Raw genomic sequence first — 15,149 nt, 5'->3', positions numbered from 1 at the left:
TCACTCCTCAATTGGCCGCAACAGCTGGAGCTGTGCTGATCCGAAGTCAGGACATAGGAGCTTCTTCTAGGTCTCCCACATGCGTGCAGGGGCCCAAGGACTTGGGCCATCTTCTACTGCTTTCCCAGGCCATAGCAGAGAGCTGGATAGAAAGTGGAGCAGCTGGGTCTTGAACCGGTGCCCATATGGGATGCCGGTGTTTCATTAACCCGCTGCGCCACAGTGTGTATTCCTTTGTAATACCAGACTTGACTGTAGCTATGTAAGTCTGAAATTGGGTAGATTCATTTCTCATTACTTTATTCTCAATATTCAAAATTGCTTTTAGGTATTGTATTTGTTTTTCCAGATAAATTTTTGGGTAAATTGTAGAAAAACATCCTGCTTAGGAATTTGATAGAAATTGCATTAACTGTATCAATTTCAGATGGCCATCTTAACTGTATTCATTCTTCCTATTCATTTAAATCCTTTTTGATTCCTTTCATCAACATTGTATAGTTTTCAGCATATAAATCCTATATACCTTTTTTGTGTTTATACCTAGGTATTTAATTGCTTTATTGAGTGATTGTGAGTGGTGTTATATATTTAATTTTAGTGTTCATGTGTTTGTTGCTAGTATCCAGAAATACAGTTAATTTATATTTATCTTACATTCTGTGACCTTTCTGAACTTACTTATTAGTTCTAGGACTTTGGGAGGGGATTATTAGTGGTTTTCTTTGTGAACAATCATGTTATCTTCAAATAAGGACAAAAATGCCTTTATTGACTATGTGTATTTCATGCTAGAACATTGCACTGTGTTGTGTAAGAGTGGTAATAGAACATCCTTACATTGCTTCCTTTCATAAGGGAAAAGCGTTCATTCTTCCATTGTGTTTAAATACTCTGTCAGATTTCGGAAGTTTTGCTCTATTTCTGAGTTTTATGTTTTTATTAGTTAGCAATGGGTGTTGACTTTAGTTGTATGCTTTCTGTGTCAGTTGGTATGATTATGTACTTTTCCATCCTGTTAATATGGTGATTTTATATGATAAATGTGATTAATTTTCAAGTATCAAGCCAGCTTTGTATAAACTCTGCTTTGTCATAGTGATTCTTTTTATATGTTATTTCTCAATTCTGTTTTAAGTGTTTTGGTGTCAATATTCATGAAGGATACTGGTTTATAATTTTCTTTTTTGTGCTGCCTTTGTCTAGTTTGACATCAGAGTAATGCTAACTTCCTAAAAAGAATTAGGAAGTGTTCCATTCTCTTCTGTTATTTTGGAAGAGATTGTGATTAAGTGTTAATTTACTTTTTAAACATTTGATAGAATTCAGTGAAATAATATGGGCCTAGAGATTATGTTGGGACATTTAAAATTATTAATTTAAGTACCCAGAAAACTTGTAGGATTTTTCAGATTATCTGCCTCATTTGTGTGAGACTTCAGTTGTTTGTGGTTTTTTTTCTAGAAAATGATCTGTTTTCTGTATAAGAATTTATTGTTTTTAGTACAGATGGTCCTCTGTACCCAAGGGTTCAGTATCTTCAGGTCAACTAACCACAGGTCTGAAATATTTGGGGGAAAAAATTCATACTTACTAAACATATACATACTTTATTTTCTTGTCATTATTTCCTAAATAATGCAGCATAGCAATTTATAGAGTATTAACCTAAAGAAGGAAGGAAGGAGAGAAGAAGGGAGGGAGGGAAAAGAAAAGAAAAATATTGACACAGAGGTTAATGAAAATACTAATTATTTGAGAAGCAAGAGTTGCAATTTTGATACACTGGATCAGGGTAGCCCTGAGTAATATTCCATAAGGCAAATAAGGAAGGGTTTTTAAAGTGGGGAATTTCCACAATGTTTTTCAGAGGCAATTAATTGTCTCAACAAAAATTCTTTTCTTTTTAAAAGATTTATTTATTTATCTGAAAGTCAGAGTTAGAGAAGGAGAGGCAGAGAAGAAAAAGAGGTCTTCCATCCGATGGTTCACTCCCCAGCTGGCTGCAACGGCCAGAGCTGCGCCAATCCGGAGCCAGGAGCTTCCTCCAGGTCTCCCACGTAGGTGCAGGGGCCCAAGGACTTGGGCCATCTTCTACTGCTTTCCCAGGCCATAGCAGAGAGCTGGATTGGAAGTGGAGCAGCCAGGACTCGAACCAGCATCCTCATGGGATGCCAGCACTGCAGGTGCAGGCTTTATCCACTACACCACAGTGCCGGCCCTGAGTGAGATCTCTTGAGATATCTTGATCCCACTTTAGAAAGCCTTTATCCTTAGTTACTTCATCTTCTTTCACAGTAGTGTTTACATTTTATGAGGTATTATTAGTAAGCTAGGATTAAAAAGGAAGCAAAGTCCAATATGAGAAGCAGTCCATACAGCAGACTCCTAGAATGACATTCGCTGTAAATAATACTCTGACCTCAGAATCAACCCTTCAGGCTTCCAGGTGTGGCTGAAAGGCCTGTGAGAGCATTTCAGGCATGGAAAGCCAAGACTCGGTGGCTGAAAAATATCCTATACAGACGATCTCTGTGAGACTTCATTGGATGAAAAAGGTCATCAAAGAAGGATGTACTCTGTCTGAAAGAAAGAGAGAACATCCACTTTGCTTATGGCCGTGTCCAAGTACCGATGGAGTCTATGGTCACAAAGGTTTCCATAGCCTTGGCAGCCCATGGCAAGAGCCTCGGGTGATCACTGATGTCATAAATAAGAGTATTAATTGTTAAAGGGACAACAGAAGTCACTGTGCACTTATTCCCCAGGTAGGACCTCTGTCCCTAATAGTTGTACTATGAGAATTGACTGCAAATTTTGTTCCCAAACTGTACTCTGTGTGTTGTGTGGGTGGGTGCAAACTGTTGAAATCTATGCTTCACATGGAGTTGGTCCTCTGTATATAAAATCAAACTAAAAATGAACCGTAATAAAGAAGGAGATGGGAAAGGGAGAGGGAGGTGGGATGAGAGTTGGCGGGGAAGCTGGGTATGGGGGAAAGAACTGCCATATTCCTAAAGCTGTATCTATGAAAAAATGCATCCATTAAATAAAAACTTTAAAAAAGTAAGTAATCTAGCTATCATTTAGGTATATGAGAGTATGTACATAGGTTATATCCAAATACTGCACTGTTATATATAAGGAATTTTGAGTATCTCTGGATTTTGGCATGTAGATGGAGCCAACCCTGGAGCCATTCTTGTGTAGTTGCCCTCATTATCTTTTGATGTTTTGGAGTTCTGTAGTGATACTCCTTTTAATGGTAATTTGTATACTCTTTTTTTTCTCTTGGTGAATCTTGTGTGAAGTTTGCAACCTTCTTGAAAGAATCAATTTTGCTTTCCCTATTTTTTATTCTAAATGTTTTCTTTATTTTTTTCGTTATGTTAATTTTATTTTGCTGTTCTTTAATTTTTTCTATGTTCTTCAAATATAAGCTTAGATTGATTTGACCTTTATTCTCTTCTGTATGTACATTCATGCTAAAAATGTCTCTTTCCACAGAGTTTTAACTTTATCCTACATATTGTGGTATGTTATAGTTTCATTTTTATTAAGTTCACTATCTTTTGATTTTTACTTAGAGCTTTACAGGTTATTTAGAAGTTTTGTTTAGTTTCTCAGTGTTTGGAGATTTTTCTAGTCTGTTATCAATTTCTAATTTTAAACCTTTATGGTTAGAAACATGCTGTTTATGATTTAAGTCATATTAGTGTGCTGGTATTTGTTTTTACTGTGCATGGTTTGTTCTGTGATCTGTGAGTGCTTGAATGTTCTCTGCTGTTGTTGTTTAGGTATGTGTTCTATAAATGTCAATTAGATCCTGTTGATTGATGACCCTGTAGAAGTCTTTTGTATTCTTGCTGAATTTCTTTTTGTTTGAATGATTATGTACAGAGGTTATCTTAACTATAATGATGAATTTGTCACTATTTCCCTTTTCATTTTTGTTATGTTTGCTTTAATGTATTTTGTTGCTTGATGCATAGGCATTTTACAAATGCTATGTCCTTATGGTGGAGTGGTCTTTTGGGTTTGTGGTGTTTTTTTTTTTTTTTTTTAGGATGTATTTATTTATTTGAAAGAGTGACAAAATCTTTTCTCCACTGGTTCACACCCCACAAGGGCACAGTGAGCCAAAGCCAGGGACCAGGAACTCTATTCAGGTCTCGCCTGTGGGTGACAGGGTCCCAAGTACTTGGGCCACCTTCTGCTGCTTTCCAGGGCCATAAGCTGGGAGTTGCATCAGAAGTGGAGCAGCTTTAATTTACCCAGTATTCCAATATGGGGATGCTGGCATTGCAAACAATAGCTTAAACCCAGCATTGCAATGCTGGCCCCTAGATTGGCCTTTTTGTCATTATTTAATTCCATTTTCTTCACTTTGGTATTAACATAGCCACTTCTATATTTTGATGATGTATCTTTTTTTTTTTTTTTTTTTAAGGGAAAGGGTTTATTGGGGAAAACCCAGCATACTGGGGGGAAGGGGCCAAGAGGGAAAAGGTGAGAGAAGGAAAGTGTAAGAGAGAGCGAGAGAGAGAGGAGAGGAGCTAACGAGAAGAGAGAGAACAGAGAGAAGAGAGATGAGAGGGGGAGAGGAGAGCAGAGAGAGCGAGAGTTGTTTTTTTGTTTGTTTTTTTAAGGATTCAGGTACTTATTTGAAAGTCAGAGTTAGAAAAAGGGAAAGACAAGCAGATCTGTCTGCTAGTTCACTCCCCAGATGGCCACAACAGCTGGGCTGGACCAGACTGAAACCAGGAGCCGGGAGCTTCATCCATGTCTCCCGTGGGTGGCAGGGGCCCAAGTATTTGGGCCAGTCTCTGCTGCTTTTCCCAGGCCTTTAGCAGGTTGCTAGATTGTAAGTGGAACAGCCAGGACACAAACCAGTGCCCATATGGGATGCCACTGTTGCAAGAGGCAGCTTTACCTACTATGCCATAATTCCAGCTCCTGTGTGATGTATCTTACTCCATCTTTCTATTTTCATTTTGAAAGAGACATGTAGACTGAGAGAGACACTGACAGAAAGATCTCTCATACACTAGTTTCACTCTGCAAAGAAACTGAGAACTCAATCCAGATATCCATGTGGGTGAGAGGAACCTAATTACTTGAGCCATCATCAGCATCTTCCAGGGTCTGCATTTGCAGGAAATCAGATTCAGGAGACAGGAATCAAATCCCCAGGTATTCAGATCTGGGATGGGGACATCTTAACCACTAGGCTGATCACTTGGCCCTCATTTTTTTACTTTCAACTTTCCTCTGTCATTATACTGATAATGAATTTCTTATGGAGAGTACATGTTGGGTCATTTTTTTTTTTAATCTACCAATTTCTGTCTCTTCATTATGTATCTAGACTGTTTCCATTTAATGTAATTATTGACATACTAGAACTTAAGGCTACCATCTTATGTTTTGTTTTCTACTCCCTGTTTCTCTTATTTCTGCCTTTCTGTTGGTTGTTTGAACATTTCAAGCATTTTAAGGTGATTTATCTATGGTGTTTTATAATTTTCATTCATTTATTTATTTGAAAAGCACATTGACAGGGAGAGAAGTGTTCTATCTGCTGGTTCACTCCCCAGACGGCTACAGCGGCAAGGGAGAGGCTGAAGCCAGGAGCCAGGAACTCCAGACTAGTCTCCTGTGTGGATGGCAAAAGACATCTGTCTGTCCAGGGGCATTAGTAGAAGCTGGATTGGAAGCAGAGCAGCTGAGACTCAAAGTGGCACCCTGGTATGGGATGCAGGCATTACAAATAGTACCGCAAGGCCTGCCCCTTGTTTGGATAGCTTTTGAAATGGTTATTCCAGATGTTATCCTAGATACATTGTACTAGCTTCTCAGCATCTACTGGTGCTTTTACCAGTTGAAGTATAGAAATCGTACCATGTTTTATATCCATCTCCTTATCACTCCCTTATTTATAATTGTCTTAAATATTTCCTCTACATAATAGTTAAAACCAAGGATAAAATTTTTACTTAGTTGTTGTACATAACTTAGAAAAACTCAAGAGAAATGAAACCTTGTTATATTTAATGCAAATTTTTAGTTACCTTTTATCCTTTCTAATGTTCCAACATTCTGTTTCTTATTGTTTCTTCTCTGTTTAAGAATTTCCTTTAAGCATTCTTTTAGGGTAGGTCTGCTGGTGACATACTCTCTATCTTGGTGAGGATTTCTTTGTGTTTATCCTGGTTAGGATTTGCTCAGCTTCTTGATTCTGTTAGTTTCTATCTCTCCAAATTTGGGAATTTTTCATCTGGTATTAAATTGAGTAGTATTTCAGACCCATCTTTGTCTTCTCTTTGCTGCACCGTGATGATGCAAATGTTGCATCTTGTTATAGTCCCCTACACACCTAAGGATCTGTTCATTTCATGTCAGTCTGTTTTCTCTGCTGATCAATAAGGTAATTTATATTGGTCTGTCTTCAGCTCACTGTTTCTTTTCTCCATCCCCTCCTTTCTGCTGTTGCTCATCCACTGACTTTTCTTTCTTTTGCCTATGGGATACACTGACCTTTTTGTTGCAATTACTGTTTTGCATTTCTAAATTCTAAAATGTTTGGTGATTGTATCTTCAATTCTTTGGGGGACTTGTAAAATTTTTTCATTTAGATCAGTTTATAATTTCCTGCTGAAACATTTTTATCACAACTGTTTTAAAATCTTTTTTAAAAAAGTTTTTTTTGAGAGGCCTAGATTGCCTATCTGCTGATTTACTCTCCAGATGTCCACAACAGCCAGGCTTGGGCCAGCTGAATATAGCAGTCAGGAACTCCATTCCAGTGTCTGTGGATGGTAATAACCCAAGCACTTAAGCTGTCACCTGCTGCCTCCCAGGATATACATTAGCAGGAAGCTAAATCAAAACGAGATAGTTAGGACAGGAACCAGCACTCTGATGCAGAATGTGGGTGTCCTGAGTAGCTATTTTACTTTTGAACATTGCCCCAACCTCCAGACCCTATGACTACTTTAAAGTGTTTAACAGAAAATTTTTAAGATCTGTCATTTTTTTTTTTTATATTTATTTTATTTATTTGAAAGAGTTACAGAGAGAGGTAGAGACAGAGAGATCCTCCATCCGCTGGTTCACTCCCCAGATGCCTGCAACAGCCAGAGCTGAGCCAATTCGAAGCCAGGAGCCAGGAGCCTCTTCTGGGTCCCCCACACAGGCGCAGGGGCCCAAGGACTTGGGCCATCTTGTACTGCTTTCCCAGGCCACAGCAGAGAGCTGGATTGAAGAAGAGCAACCAGGACTTGAACCAGCACCCACATGGAATGCCAGTGCCCCAGGCCAGGGCTTTAACCCGCTGCACCACAGCACCTGCTCCAAGATCTCTGTCATCTTGATATTGGCATCTATTGATTATTCTTTCTGCCCTCCACCTTCTAGTTTGATCAGCACGGGAGTTTTGACCTGCTCCGTTTCTGACCTGGGCCGGTTCATCCCTCCTTAGGCAACCTGGTGGTCCCCCGCTCCCGGGAGGTCACCATATTGATGCCGAACTTAGTGCGGACACCCGATCGGCATAGTGCACGACAGCCCAGAACTCCTGGACTCAAGCGATCCTCCGGCCTCAGCCTCCCGAGTAGCTGGGACTACAGGCACGCGCCACCGCGCCCGGCCACCTTCTAGTTTGAGATCTTTCTGATCCTTGGCGTTTTCCAGTAGTGACACGTAATTTTTCAGTTGAATCCTGGATATTTTCATATTCTGTTCATGAAATCTGGATCTTATTTAAACCTTACCCGTTTTAGTTGGCCTTGTCTGATAATGTGTTGGTCGGGGAAGGCAAGGCACTATGTCATTTCTGCCTGGAGGACATAAAAGTTCAGGCATCCAACTTTGCTTCCATTGGCACTGAAACTGGGACAGTCGAAGCTCCCTGCTCAGCCCTTGCTGGTCGGGTGGGGCTTAGTGAGGTGCTTAGCTATAGTAATTCATTGTCTACAAGTTTTCTGTCTTCCTAGGCTCTCCTTTTCCTTCCTTTGGCCACAAAGAGCAGGCCTTTATTGAGGCTTTTTTGTTTACTGGTTTACTCACCTTGGTGTTTCCAGCTTCTTCAACTCCAAGGCTAGAATATATGAGGGCAAAAGAAAATCCAGGGATTTAACTCCATGTAATTTTTTGTGTCCCACGATCTCTGGTAAATTTATTTTCTTCCTTTGTTTTCTGTAATTTCTGGGTTTTTAGTTTGCTAGTGGGAAGAATAGGAAAAATATACCTATTTGGTCTTCTCAGAAAGGAAAGTCATTCTCACTATTGACTGGGTGGACTATAGTGTGCTGTACAAAAATACCAGTGTGTCAGACAAAAGAGTACTACAGAGTATGTATCCATTGTGTACAGAGAGTCAGTCAGCCAGATATACCCCTAACAACCATCTCCTCTGTGTGACAGCACTGACCTAGAGCACTACAGAGTATGTATCCATTGTGTACAGAGAGCAAGTGAGCCAGATATACCCCTGACAACCATCTCCTCTGTGTGACAGCACTGACCTAGAGCATTCCAGGCACTTCTGTTCTTGTGGGAAAACAGAAAAATACAGTAGACTCTGGCCTCTGTAATTGGGACAAGACAATTTAGAACAGCATAACTTGAGAGAAATGCTAAATTGATCTGGGGTCTGTCAGGAGAAAAAGGGGAATTAGTCATTAGTGAGTATATTCAGGTTATAAATTGGATCTACTTCTTTCAGTTTTGTAACTGAAAAGTTCTGTTAGGTTCAGTGCATCATGCAGGCTTATCACGTTTAATTCAGTCATTCATTTGAAGCCTACCATGTGTCAGGCCTCTGTGCTTTGAACTAGAATGTGAGTGTATTCAGCCCTCTGAATCTACAAGTTCCACTTCTGTGGATTCAGCCAACCAAAGATTGAAACTAGGAAAAAGAAAAAATGAAACTCAGTCTGTACTAAAAATTTTTTTTCCTTTCATTATTTCCCAAACAATATACAACATCTATTTATATAACATTGACATTGCATTTGGTATTATAACTAATCTAGAGATAAATTAAAGTATTTGGGAGTCTGTGTGTGAGATATGTGCTAATACTGTACCATTTTATATAAGGAACTTGAACATCTGCAGATTTTGGAACTTGAGTATCCACGGGGTTAGAAGGGTGGCAGTGGTCTTGGAACTGGTTCTCCACAGATGCCAAGGAGTGACTATATTAGTAAAATATATTCCCTTACTCTGAGGAGCTCTCAGATTTATTTGAAGGCAAGGGTGGGAGGCAGATATAAGAAGGCAAACCCTTAAATTACAACTGCATCGTAATAGGTGTTATGTTAATAGTAATTAGGTTCATACAGAAGAGTAGAAGATTAGTCTTGATTAGGGTCAAAGAAGACTGCAGAGAGATGGTGACATTTCATGTTGAGAGGATAACTAAAAATACAGAAAAGAAATGGGCTGGAGAGGAGATCTCATGCAGAGGAAAATGAGTAAGGGAGTATCACAGAGCACATAGGACATGGGGTTTCATTGAATTTCCAGTGTAATAGGGTATATAACTTCATACATTTGCCATGAACACAACTGGCTATAATAAACAGATAATAACAGTCATTTATTATGAGGTATTATGTGCTACATATAATTGTATATCTTATACTTCTTATGATCAGTAACACCATAAGTTAGTTTACACCAGCATCATAAACATGAATAATTCCATGTGCTATGAAGTGGCAGTGCCAACAGCTGTGGCATTTCTGTTATGGGAATTTTGCAGCTTCATTGTTGTTGTATGAAACCACTGTTGATATGGTTTGACCCTGCCAAGGGTTTATTCTTGATTCTAGGCGCGATGATAGGACCTTTAAGAGGTAAGGGCCTAATAGGAAGTTCTTTTTTTTTTTTTTAATAGGCAGAGTGGATAGTGAGAGAGAGAGACAGAGAGACAGGTCTTCCTTTTTGCCGTTGGTTCACCCTCCAATGGCCGCCGCGGCCGGCGCATCTCGCTGATCCGAAGCCAGGAGCCAGGTGCTTCTCCTGGTCTCCCATGCGGGTGCAGGGCCCAAGCACTTGGGCCATCCTCCACTGCCTTCCCGGGCCATAGCAGAGAGCTGGCCTGGAAGAGGGGCAACCGGGACAGAATCCGGCGCCCCAACCGGGACTAGAACCCGGTGTGCCAGCGCCGCAAGGTGGAGGATTAGCCTGTTAAGCCATGGCACCGGCTGGAAGTTCTTATTAAGTCATTGGGAGCAGTTACCCCAGAAGGAATTGATGGTAGTTCTTGTGAGACCCTCATTAGTTCTCAGGAGAGGATTTTATAAAAGAGCAAGTCTGTCCCTCCTCCTTCCTGTCTAGCTTTGTCTCCTTCTGTACACATTCAACTCATGATGCCACATAGCTCTCAACAGAGTTGGTATCTTGCTCTTTGGACTTTCAGTCTCCAGAAACTGTGAACTACGTAAGCCTCGCTACAAAGTACCCAGTCTCCTTATTGAAACAAAAACTTGATTAATTGACCTAAATGTTATGTGGCACCCTATTATATTTGTAGTTGTGCTAGGTTGTGGTACATTCAATAAATGGTAGATAACCAGTTCTTCATTGAGATACTGTGTACTTGCATGTGCCTGACTTTTGACTTTGAAAACATTTTCAAGTATCTTGAATTTTGCACAGAGGAAACATGAAGTTGAGTCCCTTTGAAGTTCCAGCCAGCTAGCATAGAGTTTATTTATCTGGTGATTACTCTCTTACAGCAAAAAGAATTGTATCATTATTTGCAGGGCAGGGGGTAGTTTTATTTTAATTTGAAAGTTTTTCCACATATACCTCTGTGCTAATCAGCAGAAGGAGAGATGGAGCCTTATATGACAGTGTATGTGAACTTGATGCTCCTACTTGACTACTAATGGAGTTTCCTTTTCAAATTTTGTGGAACTTCTTAAATTCTCTCTGGACGAGATTAAATGAAAATAATGTTTTGAGTTTCTATTGAGCTATATATAGTGTGTGTGTGTGATCTATTAGAGTTTATATTGAGCTGTTGATATATTTATAATGAGCCTGTATTTGAGACTGTATACTTAGAACATTTTTAGGAAAACGCTCTTGATCATTTTTGATATTATGGTCCTGGAGTTAATATCTTTTTTTTTCCCTTTTATTACAGATGGAGTCCGGTGGTACGGTTTTGAGTACCAACTGGTCTGATGTAGGTAAAAGAAAAGTTGAAATCAATCCTCCTGATGATATGGAATGGAAAAAGTACTAAATAAATTAACTTGACACCACTGCATTGCATACATTCACCTTATGCCCATTGTGTGTTGATACTGCATTCTTAAATTTTGAACACTGAGTATTTTTTGAAAGATTATACCTCTTTACCTCTTTGTGCATTAGAAATTATTTCCCTTCAAGTGTTCTAAGAGTCTAATGAAGAATGATCAAATTTTTATCACTTATGTCCTTAAGGATTTTAGATATGCTGAAACTGAATGAAGTATCATTTGCTACTAGATAGATAGTTCTATTTAGTTGTGGGAGTGGAGAAATCTTCAATGGCATATCTCGGGTTATTGCCTTATTTTTGATGCAGTATTCTGTAATTTATTAGACCAGGCAACTTTGGATGAGCATAAAATTTTCAACTTCAGTGTTATAATGTGTTTGCTTTTAAATGAAGTTGTAAATATAATTTTTCTATGAAGAAGTTTGGTTTATTTACCTTTGTCTTTCAGTTTTTAATGAGAACCTTGAGAAATTATTTATCACAAGGAATTCTCATTTATTATTTTTTTAATGGGAGGTATTTATAATTTGTAATTGCACTGAGATTTTGGTCGTTACCTCTCAAATTCTTGTATAAAATATGCTGCAAATTTAGTTGTGCTGATGTTAATCTGTGAAGCTGGGACAAAGAAGGATCTAGGAAAGCATAACTCCACTTTCTGCTGCTTTTGCTACAGCAGGATTCCAGTACTAGTGGGGTGGGTGTTGTGTTTTGTTTTCTTTCTTGGAAAATCTCTGCTCACACATTTCTATGATTGTCTTGTTTTCAGTGGTTTATAATAGCTACCGTGAGAGTAAGTATGTATCCACATGGATACTTCAGAAAGTTTGCAGGAAAATTTAAGAGATAAGTTTATTTTGTTAAAAAATTTTTTGACCCATGCCAGTTTTTTTCATAATGCTTGTTTTCCGTGAAAAACACTGTGCATCAATTTCAAAATATTTGCAACAAAATGGACCTTTTAATTCCATCTTTCCACAAACTTTTTGAAGTACCCTCATTTATTATTTATACTGTGCCTAGAATATATAGATAACATGGGAAGAAACAAACTAAAAGACATGCAAAAATTGACATTCTTGAAGGGATCATGGAATGGTTGAATGCTCAACTAAGTATAATTTTGAGACAGAAAAAAAGTGGCCTGTGATTAAAATTCTTTACAGCTTTAAGCTCTTGTAAATTATAGGCAGTGGGTGCCCTATAGATCTGACTTTGCTTTCTGGCCATAGTTTTCTCACCTTTGTGTCCCAGAAGTTGATCTCTGTTACATCATCACATTTTGTGGTGAGGCACTACTGTGTACACCGAGCTGAGGGTAGGGTGTATGGGAAACAAGTTAGCTATTTTCAGCCTCCCAAAGAGTGCTTTGATCTGAGATACAGCGGAGTTCATAAGGAAAGTGACAGTGGGCTGATGTTTTCTTAGTGCCCACACCTGTTGTTGCAGCTTGTTTAAGCCTGCTGGGGTATTCACTTGTTCTTCTACCCACTTAGAGCTGAAAAGCTGCCTTTTTGATTCTTGAGCACTGAAGGGAAAAGCAAAATTCTTGCTTGCATGGATTTCTGGAATATTCTCCAGAGGAAAACAAGATAGTGATTTTTGTATTCTCTGTGTTAAATATTCTCAGAACCATTAATCCTAAGGAGGAGGAACGCGTTGCTTCAGAAGCAACAAGATGAGAGCAGACAACACTGGAGACAAGAATTCTTAGTTCTAGAACATTTCTGTCACTAGCTTTATATTCTTCATTAGGTCTTGGCCTTTGTATGTGTTTACTCCTTTATCTGTTAATCAGTAGGGTCTGAGAATTATAATTATAGTCTGCAAGTCTAAATAAGGAAATCCTTAAAAGTTATTATAATACTAGGGGTTTTTTTCCAAGAAATTTCAAGTATTATTTTTGCTTGTACTTTAAAGGGTACATTATTTGGAGTATACTTACCTGTTGGCTAGATTTGCTTAGTGTTAGCGGATTCAAGGTTTTGCTGATGTAAATGGTGTTCCTAATATGCCTGATTAAAAGCATTAGAAAATTAAACCTGGTCTAAATATGTTAGATTTATAGGTCATGGAAATTTGGAAAAGTAGGCTGGATAGCTGCTGAAAAGTGTCACTCTGAAGTACTGCTTCTATTTTGCCTTTCTAGATAATGTAAACATATAAGCCTCCAGAAATTTAAGATTTTAATTAAGAGCCTCTCTTTTTTTGGTAAATATTTTGTTTATTTATTTGAGAGGCAGAACTACAGACAGACTGGGGAGGGACAGAGAGAAAGGTCCTCCATCCACTGGTTCACTCCTCAAATGGCTGCAATGGCCTGGAGCTGGGCTGATCCTAAGCCAGGATCCAGGAGCCTCCTCTGGGTCTCCCATATGGGTGCAGGGGCCCAAGCACTTGGGCCATCCTCCACTGCCCTCCCAGGCCTTTGCAGAGAGATGGAAAGAAGAGCAGCCGGGACACAAACCAGCACCCTCCACAGGGGATGCAGGTGCCACAGGCGGAAGCCCAGCCCACCACGCCACAGGGTTGGCCCCAATTAAGAGTATTTTAACTTTGTTTTTATTCTCTATGTTAACATAGATGTTATTTGGTCTCACTTCTTTTTCATACTTCCATCTTTATCAAATTTTGGTTCATGTAGTACATGTACAGTACATCAAGGACAGAGATCCCACATCAGGAGCAAGTGCACAGTGGCTCTTGTTGTTGACCCAACAAATTGACACTCTAGTTTATGGCGCCAGTAACCACCCTAGGCTGTCATCATGAGTTGCCAAGGCTATGGAAGCCTTCCAAGTTTGCCGACTCTGATCATATTTAGACAAGGTCATAAAAGACAGAGTGAGGATAGTAACCAATGATCCTAAGAGTGGTATTTACCAGGTTTGAACAATTATATAGCATGAAGTGGGGAAGAGGACCATCAGTACACACAGGTTGGGAGTAGAGCCATTGGTGGTAGAGTAGAGGTTATGATTACAAAGGAATGAGGCCCAAGTGCGCTAGACAGGGTCTAGAACAAAGGACAGAGTCATTATTAGAGGAGCTAAGAAAGGTGCTAAGCTACAATTAAGTTTTCTGATTGAGAGGCAAATAGAACCTGACAGAAGGGGCTTGATAATAATCTGGTGGGCTTTAGGCCTTGTAAGTTAAGAGGCCCAGACCTATCTATCTCTTCACATGGGGTATATCCTAAGGGAGGTGTGAACCTCCTAGGGGAAGGCACTCTGTTGACTTTCATTACTTGGCTGGCCTGGGAGGAGAGCTGGCCAGGTAAAGGCAGGGGGCATCTCTAACAAGAAATTTACAGTTCTGCCTGCAATGTTGCTGACCCTACTTGACCATCCCCTCAGCTGCAGTGGTCACTTTGGAAGTTGGGCTGAGTGAAGGGCTTTTCAGCTTAGAGCCAATAAGATCTGTGGCTCTGACCTGAGCATCCTTCGACTCCAGGGCAGGTCCATTTCCAGTGATCCAACTCTTGGCAGAGCTGCCAGGGCTCTTCACAAGCTGACTTCTGCTGAAGCCCATGCTTACCACATTGAAAGCCACTGCAGTGGACTGGCCTGTTGGGTCTCCTTGAGGGCAGATCACTGTACAGATCAGCCATTAATAGGCCTGCCACCCATTGCTTCTGATGCCTAGCTTTCTTTTCCTCCTGGTTTGTGTTAAAGCAGACCAGAGGATGCAAGTCAAGGGAGTGCCCGTGTCCCATCTCTAATCTTCGGTGGCCTGAACTACAAGTCTATAGTCACAGGTATGTTCTGTAGTAGTTTAGTTTTTCTTTTTTTTTTTTTTTTTTTTTTTTTTTTGACAGGCAGAATGGACATAGAGAGAGAGAGAAAGGTCTTCCTTTTTGCCGTTG

At 39.7% G+C, this 15,149-nt stretch overlaps 1 protein-coding gene across 2 annotated transcripts in view; it reads left to right on the top strand.

The window, feature by feature from the left end:
- Positions 1 to 11,294, top strand: part of SUGT1 (SGT1 homolog, MIS12 kinetochore complex assembly cochaperone) — a 55,518-nt gene extending 44,224 nt beyond the window's left edge. For both annotated transcript variants that reach the window (XM_062194099.1, XM_062194100.1), the window contains exon 13: positions 11,162 to 11,294. In XM_062194099.1, the coding sequence (XP_062050083.1) occupies positions 11,162 to 11,263 (102 nt within the window). In that variant the 3' untranslated portion in view covers positions 11,264 to 11,294. The remainder of the gene's footprint in view (positions 1 to 11,161) is intronic.
- Positions 11,295 to 15,149: the final 3,855 nt, after the last annotated feature.

This window comes from Lepus europaeus, chromosome 6 (assembly GCF_033115175.1).
Source record: "Lepus europaeus isolate LE1 chromosome 6, mLepTim1.pri, whole genome shotgun sequence".
NCBI lineage: Eukaryota > Metazoa > Chordata > Mammalia > Lagomorpha > Leporidae > Lepus > Lepus europaeus.
The sequence above is the reverse complement of the archived record's forward strand: the minus strand, read 5'-3'. Positions and strand labels throughout refer to the sequence as shown.